Source organism: Phyllostomus hastatus, unplaced genomic scaffold, assembly GCF_019186645.2.
Source record: "Phyllostomus hastatus isolate PE091 unplaced genomic scaffold, TTU_PhHast_1.1 phas_scaffold_1674, whole genome shotgun sequence".
In the NCBI taxonomy this organism is placed as follows: Eukaryota; Metazoa; Chordata; class Mammalia; order Chiroptera; family Phyllostomidae; genus Phyllostomus; species Phyllostomus hastatus.
This window is the reverse complement of record NW_025334011.1, coordinates 4,479,588-4,495,084: the sequence shown is the minus strand read 5'-3', so window position 1 is coordinate 4,495,084 and position 15,497 is coordinate 4,479,588. Positions and strand designations below refer to the sequence as shown.

Sequence of the window (15,497 nt, the reverse complement as noted above, 5' to 3'; positions counted from 1 at the left end):
AACTGTCTTTCCCCCTACACTTATTTTTAAGTGAGTAGAGGAGACATTAACTCTTGAGATATATATACACAGCTTAGTTATAGAAACTGGAAAAAAAATTACTGTAGAAGGTAAACTTTGTTTCAGACAAGTTGTTGACAATTCTGATGTTAATTTCCAAATTTTATGGTGGGAAGTCAAAAGTATCAGTAAATTATTAGCGATTATTTTTCAAAGCTGATAATTCCTTCTTTTGATTAAAACAGTATTTGGATTGCATTGCCCATGGTCAAAGCAATTTCTTTAATCTATATTGAAAACTAACATTAAAGGAGAGCAAAATTTAATCTTAAGTTAGCCAAGAAAATTAAAACCCCAAGTGGGGTATTTTTAACAGTTTTCCTCAGTCTTAATTCTTTCCAACTCTCAAATGGAAGGTGGAATGCTATTTTCCTTCCGTGAATAATCTGCTGTTCTTCATCCTCTAGTGTTTGAGTGGGTACAGACATTTTACCAGCACTCTTCTTTTATTCCCAATTCAGATCATTCAGTCACTGCTGATGACTGTGGCCAACAATTTTGTCACCGACAAGAACTCGGGGGAAGTCATGACAGTGGGGTATGTAAAATGTGGCTAGTGGCACTGGGTATGTTTTTAATGTACCAGGTATGCTTTAATATGTCCAAGATTTCAGCTGGCAATGTGGCCTCTAGGAAAGTAGTTTAAAGTACACTTCCGCCCTGGCTGGTGTGGCTCAGTGGATTTAGCACTGGCCTGCGAACCAAAGGGTCACTGGTTCAAGTCCCAGTCAGGGCATATGCCTGGGTTGTGGGCCAGGTTCCCAGTAGGGGTCTTGTGAGAGGCAACCACACAATGATGTTTCTCTTCCTCTTTTTCTTCCCTCTTCCCCTTTCTAAAAATAAATAAATAAAATCTTTAAAAAATACATACTTCAATCTTCTCAGGAAGCTTGATATTGTTACTGGTCAGAATTTTGAGGAGGGTGCCCTAACTGGCATGGCTCACTTGGTTGAGCGTCATCCAACAGACCGAAAGGTCACTGGTTTGGTTCCCATTCAGGGCACACGCCTGGGTTGCAGGCCAGGCCTGGTTGGGGTGTGTGGGAGAGGCAGCTGATCAGTGTGTCTCTCACATGTCGATATTTCTCTCACTTTCTCCATCCTTCCCCCTCTAAAAATGAACAATTTTTTTTTAACTTTGAGGAGGAAGAGAAATTTGTCTTTTTAATCAGCATTTTGGTTTTTTTATTAGCTTTACTTTTCCAAATGAGTGATTGTTTGGCAGTCTAAGTGTTTTACTCCTACCTCTACCCTGAATTCATATCTTCCCTTGGGACAAATGATTTGTTATTGAATCCCTATTTATAGTTATTTTTATTTCTTTCTTTTCTTTATCTTTTAAAAAAATTATTCTTGTTTACTCTATTACAGTTGGCCCAGCTGCCAGTGGGGAGCGGGGTGGAGGGGAATAGTGGAAAGAAGGGGAAGAAATTAGTCAAAAAATATGTATAAATCACTCTTTCTTTAATCCCTAGACAGTGCAATAGTCCTTTTGATTTCATTCAAAAAATCTTAATGAGTGTGAGCACTGGTTTAATAGTTATTAAATATGTCCTGGTAACTAAGTAGTATGTTAGGAGCTGCTTTTTATGGAATTCTTGTTGGGGTACCAGCCCTAAAGACATTTAGCTTTTATTTGACCTAGTCCCTTCGAGTGGGTGAATAAATGCTGCCATTATGTACATTACAAAGAAGGTACTGTTTCTTACTTCACAAGTAGAGGAAATGGCAGTGAACTGTCTGGAACAAAAGCCCTCTGAGACTGCCCACCCTCACATTCTCCACCAGGCTGCAGCTTTAGAGACCTAAGCTCTATAAAACCCAACTTCTGGACCTTTTCCGTCTTTTTTAGGAAACCTGCAGTTGGACCATATGAAATTGCTGTTTGAGTTTTTTAACACATTTTTCCTTTTCTAGAATCAATGCTATAAAAGAGATAACAGCTCGCTGTCCCCTAGCTATGACTGAAGAGCTTCTCCAAGACCTGGCACAGTATAAAACTCACAAAGATAAGAGTAAGTAGCATATTAGTCTCTGTAGACCAAAGAATATAGAGTGATTCATTTTTTATCTCAATAGCCTCTTTGCTCTGGAGTTTCTAAATTAAAGGTATTATTTTACAGATGTAATGATGTCTGCTAGAACTTTGATTCAGCTCTTCCGAACACTGAATCCTCAGATGTTACAGAAGAAATTCCGGGTAGGTGAAGCATGCAGATGTTGATCTAATGGTTATAGTCTCAGAAGGTAAAGAGTAATACCCTACAGTTTAAGTTTTAGTGTTTGTGATGCTTATGAGTATTGGTGATATGCATAATTTTATTCTTTAAGCTCAGAATATAGTTAATTGAATACCATTGCCTTAAATATTCTGTAGTTGACATGTACTCTTTGATGATGAATGAGTCTTATAGACCAATCAGGCTATTTTATCTTAAAAGCTTTTGATATCACTAACAGATTGGAATCTCAAAGGTCAGTCAGTAGCTGATGCCAGTATTGAATGGTCTTTCTCTAGCTGGATGCCACCTCTTGGGAATTGGGAAGGAAGAGAGATGGTGATCTCAAGATTTAAGAAGTGGAAGAGTTATTCTCTAATAACTTCCAGTTTCCTGAGCTGGATCAGAAGAAAACAGGAAAATAGTAAACAGAGTTCTGGCTTGGGGGATTTACTTGGACCCAAGGCATGAGTGGACTGTTTGTTGGCTTTAGATTACTTCATTTTGTGTGTGATTTTCTCTTCTAAATTCATAATCCTAGAGAATCCTTTTCATGAGTGATGTTTTACAATCTCATGACCATATTAAAAATGATTCCTTTCCTTTAGGGTAAGCCTACAGAGGCCTCTGTAGAAGCAAGAATACAAGAATATGGAGAATTAGATGCTAAAGATTACATCCCAGGAGCAGAAATTCTGGAAGTTGAAAAAGAAGAAGAGAATGCTGAAAACAATGAAGGTTCATGTTTATTTCACTACTGTTCAGGATATCATCTTGCCAGTATCTGTACTGACTTTGAAATCTTTGTGTTTTTGAACCTTCATTCAGCAGGTACCTATTGAGCAGTGAATGCATGCCAGGCACTGTTAAAAGACTTGGGGATGAAATGGGCATGGGTCCTGCTGTTAGGAAACTTACACTCTAGTGTAGGAGAGGTCTCTTCAGGTCCTTCAGGGTGGCTGCCCCGTATCAAGGGGATGCTGGTCTCTTGGGAAATATAATGATTTTTTGTTTATTGCCCGGAAAAAAGTGATGAGGATTAGTCCTTAGCAATCCTCCAAGGTTTTCTTGTTGACAGAAAATGCTTGTTGAATTTGTCAAATGCTTGAGGAACACCATTCTGCTTTCTAGGGTTAGCCTTTATTACATTGTTTGCTAAAGGCTTGTTTTCTTTCTGTTCATTCATTCATGATTTCATCAAAGCTTTCTTAAGCATTAGCTGTGGGCTGGCCACTGTCAGCATGAAGAAGAATGATATGGTTCCTGTCCTGAGGGCCTTTCCTAAACAGCTGAGAATCAAGTGTCAATATGATTTATGATTGGAGTGGGGCAGAAAGACAAGAGAGAGGTCAGGTCCATCTCAAAGGTTCAGAAAAGACCGCAGGGAGATGGTGACTCATGAGCTGCATTTTGAATTGTAAGTAAGGAATGGTAGAACAGTGGAGACTTTCCAGGCCACCTGTGAACAAAGCCGTGAAGGGTTCAAGAAACTATTACAGTACAGAATGCAAGGTAGAGAACATAGCCAAATAGCCGGCTAGAGACTGAGTTGGAGCCTTATCATGAGTGGTTGTCTATATCGCACCAGAGGGCTGGGACAGTGTATGACAGAACACGGGGAACCACTGATATTGCAAGTGTCTGGTGGCTCCATTAATAACTCTAATACCCCTTCATTGTGGTGTCTGCAAGACAACCAAAATCTCATACCTCTGTTTCTGAATGACTCCTTCTAACTAGTTTCTGAAAACATTTGTTAAAATGCTTAGAAGAGATGGATATTTGCTATGTAGCCAAAATAACTGTACAAGTGCAGTTTTGATGTTCATGGTTTGGTGGAAAGAACTTGGCCTCTATAGAGTCACATGATTTCCATGATTTCAGTGTAGGCTGCATTTTGTAACTGTCTTGGGGCAGGTTACTTAACTTGAGAGTCTGTTCCTCTTCTGTGTGGAGGAGGTTTTGGCTCAGGGTAGATACTTGGTCAGTTCTTACTTCCTATTCCTTAAATTAACTAAATTGATGTGGCATATGTAACAGTCAATATTGCTCAGTTCTTGGTTCATAGAGCCAAGTAAGATTATGAAGGTTAAGGTTTCATTCGATTTATCTCCATTTGCCTTGAGTACTCATGTGATAGACTAGCGGTGTGCTCTTTCTCGCACAGACGGGTGGGAGAGTGCCAGTCTCAGTGCAGAGTCAGAAGACGACGAGGAGTGGGTTGACGTAAGCCACTCTTCCGATGAAGAGCAGCAAGAAATCGTAAGTTTCAGAATTCCCTTCTGTAAGTGTGTCACTCAGATGTTCATGAAGACTTAATCTGTGTGAGGCCTCGTTGGGGGCCTAAGCTCCCTCTGGAGCTAGTAGCCAAGCAGTGGTTTGTCCTGTGCTCTCCAGTCCAGGAAGCTGAACAGCATGCCCGCAGAGGAGCGGAAGGCCAAAGCCGCAGCTGTCAGTACCAGCCGGGTTTTAACACAGGAAGACTTCCAAAAAATCCGCCTGGCCCAAATGAGGAAAGAACTCGACGCTGCCCCTGGGAAAGCCCAAAAGAGGAAATATATTGAAATAGACAGTGATGAAGATCCCAGGTACAGCAGCACATACCCCAGGTCTTCAGTCTGCTCACCTGGTAGTGAAAGTGTCCAAGAGGAATTCTACCCTTGCGTCACGTTACATTTTTTCCTTCATTCCAGGGGCGAGTTACTTTCTCTTCGGGACATTGAACACCTTCATAAAAAGCCAAAGTCTGACAAGGAGACAAGACTAGCAACTGCAATGGTGGGTGAGGGATATTATTCCCTAGTCCTTTAAACAAAAAAAAATGAAACGTGACCCGAAACTAGTTAGTATAGGCATGGAGTGGTAGGTGGTATTTTATTTTAATGTTCTGAGTACAGGTATACTGAACATAGAATAAAATGTATAGGGATGAGGCGTTCAGGTAGACAAGTTGAACAACTGGCTAGCCACCATCCAAACCCTGTTGTGGAGCACAGAAAGCACTGTGACATGTATGGTAGCGGGGAGGCTCAGTGCATTTGTAAAAGCTGTTAGAAAAGCAGGGGGGTGTTTACGGCTGTTCAAGAAAAGTCAGACAGTTGGATTCTGCCTCTGGCACTTGCACCCTGCCTACATTTCCATCTTCATTTTCTGTGCCTTTGCTTTTTTTAAGGCATCAATCTATACTGGCTCCACATAACCCTCTACATTCCATTTGTACTGATACCTGTTTAGAGAAGTTTAAAAACCTGTGTTCTTTCCCTGACTGATGTCACTCAGTAGGTTGGGCATCATCCCACAAACCGAAAGGTCACCTGTTTGATTCCCAGTCAGGGCACATGCCTGTGTTGTGGGCCAGGTCCCAGGTTGAGGGCATGTGGGAGGCAACTGATTGATGTTTCTCTCCCTCTCTTTTTCCTCTCCCTTCTCTCTCTAAAAGTAGTAAAATCTTAATAAAAATAAACCCATGTCCTTTCTCTTCCATACCTTTGCACATACCATTACTCCCACTTTCGGAAATGCTCTACCCCTTCCTCTCCTTTTTCCCCACCATGAATACCTTCAGTCTGCAAAAAACAGCTCAAAGGTTTTCCTTTCTAGGAAGTTCCTCAGACCTCACCAGGCTGATAGGACCTTTTCTTCCATTGAGCTGCCCTTGTCCCATTCCACTGCACCATGGTCCATTTCCCCTGGGCTGAGTGAGTCCCTGGAGAGCAGGGCCTGGTTCCACTTATCTTTGTGTCCTTGGCATCCGGTAGAGCAGCCAGCACAGAGGGGATGTGTATATTGATTAGATATCTCCTGAACTGTTTTCTTATGTGTATGTGCTGATAGGCTGGGAAGACAGACCGAAAAGAATTTGTGAGGAAGAAAACCAAAATGAATCCATTTTCCAGTTCTACAAATAAAGAGAAGAAAAAACAAAAAAACTTCATGATGATGCGGTATAGCCATAATGTCCGCTCAAAAAATAAGCGTTCCTTCCGAGAAAAGCAGGTAAGTTCAACTTCAAGCTTGACTGGCTAGAGTAGTATTGTCATTCTAAGGTACCTTTACACTTGGGGTGGACTCCTGCCTTTTGAAGACCTTGCATTATGTGTCTTAGGGTTAATGGGGAGTGTTTTGGAGAGGTGGCAGATAGGGCGTGTAAATTCTAGACCTGACTTGGTTGAGATTCATCTGTGTGACCAAAGTGGAGTTTGTTTTTCTCTGTAAGTAAAGGGATAGAGATTTCTTTGCTAAAATTCTGACATTTATGTGAAATATCAAAATGAACTGAATAAGATTTTGAGTGCTTATTATCAGTCTGATACATTTTTTAAAAGCAATAATTACGTGTGGTAATATCTTGGAAACAGTTTTAGTAAAGCAGTGCAAACTGAACAGTTCTGTTGTTGGTACATGTCCTTTTGTAAAGCCGTATGTTTAAATAATGGCCTTTGGGATTTCATTTCATCCATTTTTCATCTTTGATGGTTAGTCTTATGCTGGGCTGGCTTATTTCAGTAATTCACTGAATAAAACAAATTTATATTTTAATGTCTTTTGCTACTGGGGGTGTTTTCTAACTGTATTCTGAAGACTTTCCAGGGAATCTGGTCATAGGTAAACTGCTCCCACATTCTGAACCAGTCTTCCAGAATGCTAGTCTAGGACAAGCCTTCCAGGCCTGAATGTAATGGCCAGCTCTCCAGGGCAGTGCTCTGTCTGTGTGGGAACCAAGTCAGTGTTAACTGAATTAAGGCACCACTTTGAAGTCTACTGTCTATTTAGTATTTCTAGTTCTAAACTGTGTTTAACAACATTATATAAATAGTAAAGTAACAACATTTTGCATACAAGTTGTTGAAATTGAGGTAAAATGAAAGGTGCCATTAGATTTAAAATTTCCCAATTCAATTTAAATTCATAGTTGAGTTTATTAACTCCATGAATTTATCCTGCATCAGCCCTTTGTAAGAGTTTGTGGTTGAGGGAATAGTAATAGTTGATAGGCCTTGCTTCATTATGAGGTCTTGGTGACCTTGCTACACTTTAGCCAAGGCTATTCCTGCATTCCCTACCTCCTCTGTCTTTAGCAAGCCCCTTTTGGCATGATTGAGAAGCCTGGCATTGTTCCTTGTCAGCATGTTAATGTAATCAGTACATATCAATATGTGCTTGTACTACAACTTTTTTCTTCCTTTTTTATTAAACTTACTGGGTGACACTGGTTAGCAAAAGTATACAGGTTTCAGGTGCACAATTCTACAACGTATTATCTATACACTGTACTGTGTGTTCACCACCCCAAGCCAGGTCTCCTTCCATCACCATTTAGTCCTCCATACCCTCTTCCAACTCTTCCTAACCCCCCTCCACCGACAGTCACTGCACACTGCTGTCCGAGTCCATGAGTTTTTTTCTCTCTCTCGGGTTTTTTTTTTTTTTTTTCTATTTTGTTCAATTCTATCCACCCACACCCAGCCAGGTACTGTGATTAAAATGATTTTACAGATGAGAAAATAAGACCCACATAAATGAGTCTGAGAAACTGCCTCCTCAGCTATGCAAATTAGGTTAAAATGAACTTGTTAAATTTTTCTACCTCAAGTGTTCTAGCTATTCTGCCTATATAGAAAGAAATACCAAGACGCAGATATGAGCCAAAGGCAAGGAGTCAATAAAAATCATAAAATTTTAAAACTTAGAACATGTACATGACAACTTCCAACCCCCTCCCCCCACCCTCCAAAAATGAACACCTTCCTCTTGTTACAATTCAAAAGCTAGCCCTGGCTGGTGTGACTCAGTGGACTCAGTGCCAGCCTGCGAACTGAAAGGTTGCTGGTTTGATTCCCAGTCAGGGCACATGCCCGGGTTGCGGGCCAGGTCCCTACTTGGGGACATGTGAGAGGCAGCAATTGATGAGTCCTCTCACACATTGATGTTTCTCTCTCTCTCCCCCTCTCTAAAATAAATAAAATCTTTTTAAAAATTCAGAAGCTGGAGATCTTTAAAAGTGTCTAGGAATCAAGGAGTGGTTCTCAGGAATTAATGGAATACTTAAGATGTATACACTGACCTTGGCTATCTCTTTCTAACTTTGGATTTATTCTTCATAATGTTTTACTTTATATTCTGTTTACTTTCTTCTGGGAAATGTAAAACTTTATAAGGGCTTTCACAGGTTGACTTTCAATATTGGCCCTGCAGTTTTCCTTTTTTTTTTTTTTCTTTTCTTTCAGATCTTAAGGTTTTCATTTTCAAGCTTTTATGGTTATAATTACTACTTTCATTTCATCTTTCTTATATCTGTCAGCTGATGGTTGTTGCTCACATCTGTCAGCTGATGGTTGTTGGTGCCAAGCCAACACCTTCAGGAATCTCCAATTTTGGGTGCAGTGAAGAAGGAAAGTTTATTCAATACAAAATAGCTCAGTTGTGATGCAGCCCTGGGGCTGCGTGTCCCTAGGGCCCTTTCTAACTCTACAGCTCTGCTGTGCTCCTGAATGGTCTACTCTGCTCCATGCTGGTCTGCTTTGTGCTCTGCTGGTCTGTTCCGGTGAGATATCTTTCCTGTTTCAGTTCAGCCAGGGAGACTCAGTCTTCAGTGGGAAGGGAAAGATCACTCCCAGAACCAGAGGGGAGCTGGCTTATGTGGACAGAAGTTCCTCCTCCCCGACTTTGTCCCCGATTGGTCTATCGTTATGCAAATGAGGGCTCCAAGTTCTAAATGTTTGATTGGTTCAATAGACACTGTCCTTGGTTAGAATAGGGCTGCTCTGGTTGGTTGGAGCCGGACAGTTCCAGTTAGATGAGGAAAGCCTCAGTCTTGTTGGTTGAAATAGGATTCCAGGAACTCCTTCACAAAGACTGGCTCAGATGGCAGAAACTTGGGGCAGGCAGACAATTTTCAGCAGAGGCAGGCAGTTCACTGCACGCCTCTTCCTGACGTGCAGTTGTGTGAGAGGCCCCTGTGTAGAAACAGCTGCTAGGCTCTGTTTCTGTTGTTGTTGTTGTTGTTTAATTTGAGCTTAGCCACACAGAGCCCTTCTTAGTAGGTATCTTCTTTCTCAGGATTCATATAGCCAACACAGAATAATTAAACAACTTACAAATTAGCCCATAGTAACTAGATTAAATATTTTTGTCTTAAAAGACAATTGTCAGTGTTTTGATTCTGAGTTAATTTCTTCATATTTGAGCCATTATACAGATTAAGTGCTAGTAATTAACTACTTAAAATTTTCTTAGTTCATTTACTGCATTAAACAAACCCATTTGAAAATCTACAAATAAGGGAGCATTTTTCTGTGTTCCAAATTCTATATTATAGAGTTATGTATATGGTCTGTATATGCCATATTTAGTAGAATATATGTGATCTTGGAAAAGGGGATTGTAAAAAAAATCTCTTCCTGTTGACTTTCATTTAGACTGTTCTACCCACAACTCTAGAATATTAAGAGCTGTATAGACCAGAGATTTGTCTCTGTGTGTTGTTGCTGGAGACAAGTAATGCTCATCCCTGTATTCTGTAGCTGCTTCTGTTTTGAGCTTTTGTCACATGAGGTGGGAACAGCATTCAAGAGCTTTGCCAATTTCCTCGTAGTAAGGAGGCCCTTGCCTGGTTACAGATCTGATCTTTTGTGAAATATTTCAGTCTTTGTAGTTTTTGAGGATAATTTGTTGACTTAGTGATTCAATTTTGGTACACTTTCATGTAACCACATTAGTATAATTGGGTACTCAAGAATTACCATGTTTAGATGTTTCTTCTTTGTCTTCTAGTTGGCACTACGAGACGCACTTTTGAAAAAGAGAAAAAGGATGAAGTAACCTGGACAAGCAAGTTTCCATTCCAAGAAAAATGTTAAATTTGTGTCAGTACTGTGAGAATTAATAAATGAAGAATGTTTACATTAAAAAGTCCAGAAACACTATATTGTGAAGACGAAAGTAAATTTGGCAGTGATTTGGTATTTTATTTTGAGATGGATAATGGTGGGAATGTTTGAAATGTAAATAGTAGTAATGTAAAACATTTTCATAATCCCTCATTCAAGGCATTCACAGCCCATTCAGAGGATGTGGGGGTAGGTGTATAAGTGTATTCTCAGTACAGTGTAAATAGTTCTGTCGTAGAGGTAGTCCATATTTCTGTGGGGTCCCAAAGGCCTTATAGATGAACTGTGCAGGGGACTGGAGTTACATATTCTCTTCAAACAAAACAGGACAATGTTACAAGAGTAAGAGGTTCTTACTTGTAAATAGGCTTACCTGCCAAAAACAGGTCCATGCTGTACAGATTTCGGGTAGACAGTTTAGCTCTTTTAGTCCATCTAAAAGATTTAATTCCTTTTTGTGTGTGTGTGTGTGTGTGTGTGTGTGTGTGTGTGTGTGTGAGTGCTAGGTAAAAACCTCACTTTTTACATTGCCTTAAGTATAAACAGTAATCTTGGAGTGTCTTTATCATTTGAATCACTCACTCTGCCACAGAGGGAAAAGAAATCAAATTGGTAGGAAACCAAAAAAGAAGGATCTTTTTTCACCATGTAATATTTGTGTGCATAAAAAGGCTTCTCGTGTCAAATAGGTACTCTTATGTGTTGAGTGGCTGTGTTCCCTTCCCCTGGGTGTGTTTGAGTGGACTTATAGGGACACGAAAGTGTGGTCAGTGTGTTTGCAAGTTGTTGCATTTGGAAATTTTGATGCCTTTTACCTCAGACTTATTAGATAATATGGTGGTTGATGAGAAAATTACTCTTTGTTCTTTAAATTAAAGTCAAGAGCAATTTTCTGCCCACTGTGAATTAGAAAGCAGCTTCTAAAACTACTTTTCTTGTTCCCTTTCCAGTATCGTCCAGTATCTTCTGTTCACTTTCTAAGTTCAGCTTTAGCTTTATTTGAATGAAGCTGTGTGACTGGGCCTTAGTTGTGAAGACCTTGAGGTTTAATGATTAAACTGCACTGGCCTAGTGCAGAGAGCTCTCAGAGTCAACCCCGGCAACTTCGGTGTTTCACAGAATGTGTCTGATGCAAATTTGAATGCTGCAGACTGTTTTCTGTTTGCATTTTTGAACTGAATATTTCATGTGTCTAGCTCGAGAGAGAGGCAAAGAAAATCAAAATGGCATAGCAGTGAGGTCCACAGCTTTGCTGCATGAATTGTGATGGTGCCTGAAGTTTCATCCTTCGCCAGACTTTCCCATCCTACTTAGATGCCAAGGGACCGAAGTCCAGTCTGTGTTCTGACTTCCGTTCTACTGTGGCCTTACCCTGCTCTTCACTGAACTTTACGTGTAAGACAGAAAACTGTCTGGCTTACAAAGGTGCAGTCTTAACTCTGTTTTCTCTCTTTAATCCCATGGTATCTTATCTCTATATTGTTCCTTTTACTATTTTATAAATCTCTTGGGAATATTTTCTGTTTACTATAAATTTGAAGACCACATTCTCACAAGGCTGGATGCTACCAGCAAAGGCAGAGTGACCTTTCAGGGTGACTTTGACCTTGAAGAAGTCACCAGCATCTCAGCTTCAGCTTTTCAGTCTCAAATTTTTGTCAGCACTGAGAACAGATCCCTTTCTGAGATGAACTCTCATTGTCCAAGATTATAATATGTATAAAGCTATGTATAAATCCAGAGTGCTATGTATAGATCTAGAGTGCTGATATTATGTATGTGATCTTAGCACGTTCCATTGGAAAATAAGCACAAAAGTCAGAGTCTGATCCTGTCATATCCCCAATGCTTTGAAACCTGACCTACCTCATTGATTGTTCTTGGGAGTTTTGAGAACTGATATTTATAAGAACTTTCCATGGTATTGGCCTCAAAGTAAGCATTAAATTTCTCACCAAAAGTTAGATATCAGTTTTTTATTTTATCTTTTGCTTTATTTACTTGACATGACAATTGCAGTTACTACAAATATTTGTTTTACCCCTCATCCATTTTGGGGAACTGATTTGAAATACATGAATGTGTATCAAATGCTTACTATGTGCCAGGGGTATCAAACTTATTTTCCCTGGGGGCCACATCAGCCTCACAGCTGCCTTCAAAGGGCTGAATGTAATTTTAGGACTGTGTCAATGTAATTCCTCCTTAGCAGTTAAGCAAGAGCTCAGTGCTACTGCCGGGTAGAAACAAGGTGCCAGGCCGGATACAACAAGGTGGAGGGCCAGATTCGGCCCGTGGGCCTTTTGTTTGCCACCTGTGCTATATGCAGAGCACCCTGCTAGATGCTGTGTGGGTTGCAACCACAATGTTTGTGCCATTTAGAAACTTTGAATCCAATGAAGGGAATAGACTTACAAAATAACTATATAATACAAGGCCACTTACAGAGACATCAGAAAAGGCACAGCCTAGGGCTGGGGCATCCTGAAGAAGGGGCCATTCAGCTGGCAGGAGTGTGAAATGCCTGTGTGCTAACAAACTGAGGCTTAGGGTGAACAGGGCAGCCTAGGAAATATGTTCCTGAATCATAAAAGAAAAAGTTATGGTTTAAAAATTGGTACTTTTTAAAGGTTATAGTTAATATAAATTTTGTTTTTATTCATACTGTAATTATTTGAAACTTTATAATCTATGTAGAATATTGTATGGAAACTCTGTATTAATCAGAATACAGAGTTTAATCAGTTGGAATATTTTGTTTTTCAAACTGTTTTAGATAAACATTTTTTAAAACTGTTGTACTAAATGACATCCTTCCACTGTATATAAATAAAACTAGAAATTAACTATCACTTACATATTTTTAAAAAATACTGAATATGAATAGAAAGATAAATTACTGACATGGATCCTTTTCTCTTTTAAGAGGAAATAACATTTTCTCTCATTACAGTTTTTGGTGTGTACCTATTTCAAGTGAAACTAAGAATGGAAAGCACAGCTAATTCTGTACTACTTAATACCATATATTTGTATAGGGCAAACTTTATGTGGTAATTTTATTTTCTCCTGCAAATTTTGCTTTCATTGTTTTGTCAATTTGATCTCAATAGGAAATGTTTACAATAGGAAATGCTTGTAAATGAACAAAACAAAGTATTTATAGTATAATTTAATTATGCATGAGAGAATAGGGAATAATAAAAGTCCAAGAAATATGCCAAATATTGAACATGGTATTCTTTGGTGTTGGAATCATATGAGCATTTTTTCTTCCTACTTTTTGAATCTTTTACAGTGTACATGTTTTTTACTTATGTCATTATATAAGAAACAACTGTATTTGAGGCTGGAGAATAAAGGTGCCTTAAGACTCACTCTTGTGAACTGTTTCTAAATCAGAAAGGAGTCCTCATAACTGAGGCGAGGGCTGGTGTGCACGTGTGCTAGAGGGAGTCGTGCTCTCGTCTTCGGTACCCCTCCCTTGCACTTGTCCACTGACAGGTGCCAGATGGGACCCTGGTCCTCTACCCAGCAATGCCCGATGTTAGCCAAAGTGCTGTATTAGCATAATTCTTATGGAAAATAATTTGTAGTGTGTGCCGAGGACCGAAAAAACAGTCATAATCTTTTACTCAAACCCACATCTGAGCGTCTCATCAAAGAAAATGGTCCAAAATATGACAAGAGGTGTGTTTGGGGTTGTTTTGCTACAAGTAACAAAATATGCATCTAAAAATAGTCTGACCAGTTTGGAGTCTCATATGAGAAGTCTGGAGGTAGACAGCTGCGGGTCTGAGCTCAGTGATGCCCTCAGGGTTTTGCTTAGTCATTCTTAGAGTGTTGAAGCCAAATTCTGGATTCAAATGCTGATTCTGGCATAGCTGTATGACCACGAGCAGCACTTCTGTGCTGCAGTCTCCTCATCTGTAAATGTGGAGATAATGATAATACCCTTATGTTCATAGATATTTCTTGGCATTGAAGGCAAGAGGAGTATTGTCCCAACTCTTACTACGAAAGCAAAAGCTTTCCCAGTATCCCTGCAACAGCCTTCCTTGAGGTCTCAGGCAGAACTGGGTTACATGGCTACTCTATGAACACAGCCAAGAAAGCAATAAATAGGATTGTTGGCTTCTCATGTTAGATACACCATAACCATCTGAACAAAGCTGGGCTTCTGTTAGCAAGGAAGAGAGGAAAATGGATTTTGGGTAGTCACAAGCAATGTCTATAACAAGCTATCTATGGGAACATAATTTATAGTGGGAAGAATGGGTGCAAGGTAATATCTGAAATACGGGATTATTTAAGCAACCTGGGATATCGTTACTAAATGGAATATTCAGCCATTAAACAATCACTGATAAAAAGTTACTTAAAGGGCCCTGGCTGGTGTGGCTTAGTGGATTGAGTGTCAGCCTGCAAACCAAAGGGTTACTGGTTTGATTCCCAGTCAGGGCACATGCCTGGGTTGCCAGCCAGATCCACGGTAGGGGGTGTGCTAGAGGCCACCACACACTGATCTCTCCTCTTTCTCCCTCCTTCCCCTCTCTCTAAAAAAAATATCTTTATAAAAAGGTTACTTAAAGGTAAGGTAAAAACACTAGTGTGTGAAAAATGTTACGCTATTTTAAAAGTAAAGTATAAAGTAATTTTAAGACATTTTTTATATTTCTAATTGATGAAATCGAGATGGCTCAAAATTTTTCCAACCAAATGATAGTTTTTTGGGGGTTTTTTTGTACACTTGTATGTTTTTGCCTCCTTTGTCAATATTAATCAACAAAGGCATGGTCAAATATTAATTGACCATGAAAGTGTGGGTTTATGTCTGGGCTCTCAGTTTTGTTCCATTGATCTGCCTGTCTCTCTTTATGCCAGTACCATGCTGTTTTGATTACTATGGCCTTGTGTAGTTTGATATCAGGTAGCATGATTCCTCCAACTTTGTTCTTTTTCTCTATTGCTATAGCTATTTGGGGTCTTTTGGGGTTCCATAGAAGTTTTTTGAAATATTCGTTCTAGTGTGAAATACACCATTGATATCTTGATAAGAATTGCATTGAATCTGTAGATTGCTTTGGGTAGTATGGACATTTTAATGATGTTAATTCTTCCTATCCATGTACAGGGTATATGCTTCCACTTCCATCTTCTTCAGTTTCTTTCTTTAGTGTTTTATAATATGCTGAGTACAGGTCTTCTACTTCCTTGGTTAAATTTATTCCTAGGGGTTTTGTCTTTTTTATTAATTGTAATGGGATTGTTTTCTTAGTTTCCCTTTCTGACAGCTCATTATTGGTATATAAATATAAGCTGATTTCTG

General features: G+C 39.5%; 1 protein-coding gene across 1 annotated transcript in view; it reads left to right on the top strand.

Moving 5' to 3' along the window:
* SDAD1 (SDA1 domain containing 1) overlaps positions 1-13,545 on the top strand; it is a 32,126-nt gene extending 18,581 nt beyond the window's left edge. The window contains exons 14-22 of the mRNA XM_045858005.1: positions 522-598; positions 1,978-2,075; positions 2,184-2,260; positions 2,888-3,017; positions 4,447-4,541; positions 4,677-4,867; positions 4,973-5,057; positions 6,114-6,275; positions 10,053-13,545. Coding sequence (XP_045713961.1) covers positions 522-598; positions 1,978-2,075; positions 2,184-2,260; positions 2,888-3,017; positions 4,447-4,541; positions 4,677-4,867; positions 4,973-5,057; positions 6,114-6,275; positions 10,053-10,100 — 963 coding nt within the window. The 3' untranslated portion in view covers positions 10,101-13,545. The remainder of the gene's footprint in view (positions 1-521; positions 599-1,977; positions 2,076-2,183; positions 2,261-2,887; positions 3,018-4,446; positions 4,542-4,676; positions 4,868-4,972; positions 5,058-6,113; positions 6,276-10,052) is intronic.
* Positions 13,546-15,497: the final 1,952 nt, after the last annotated feature.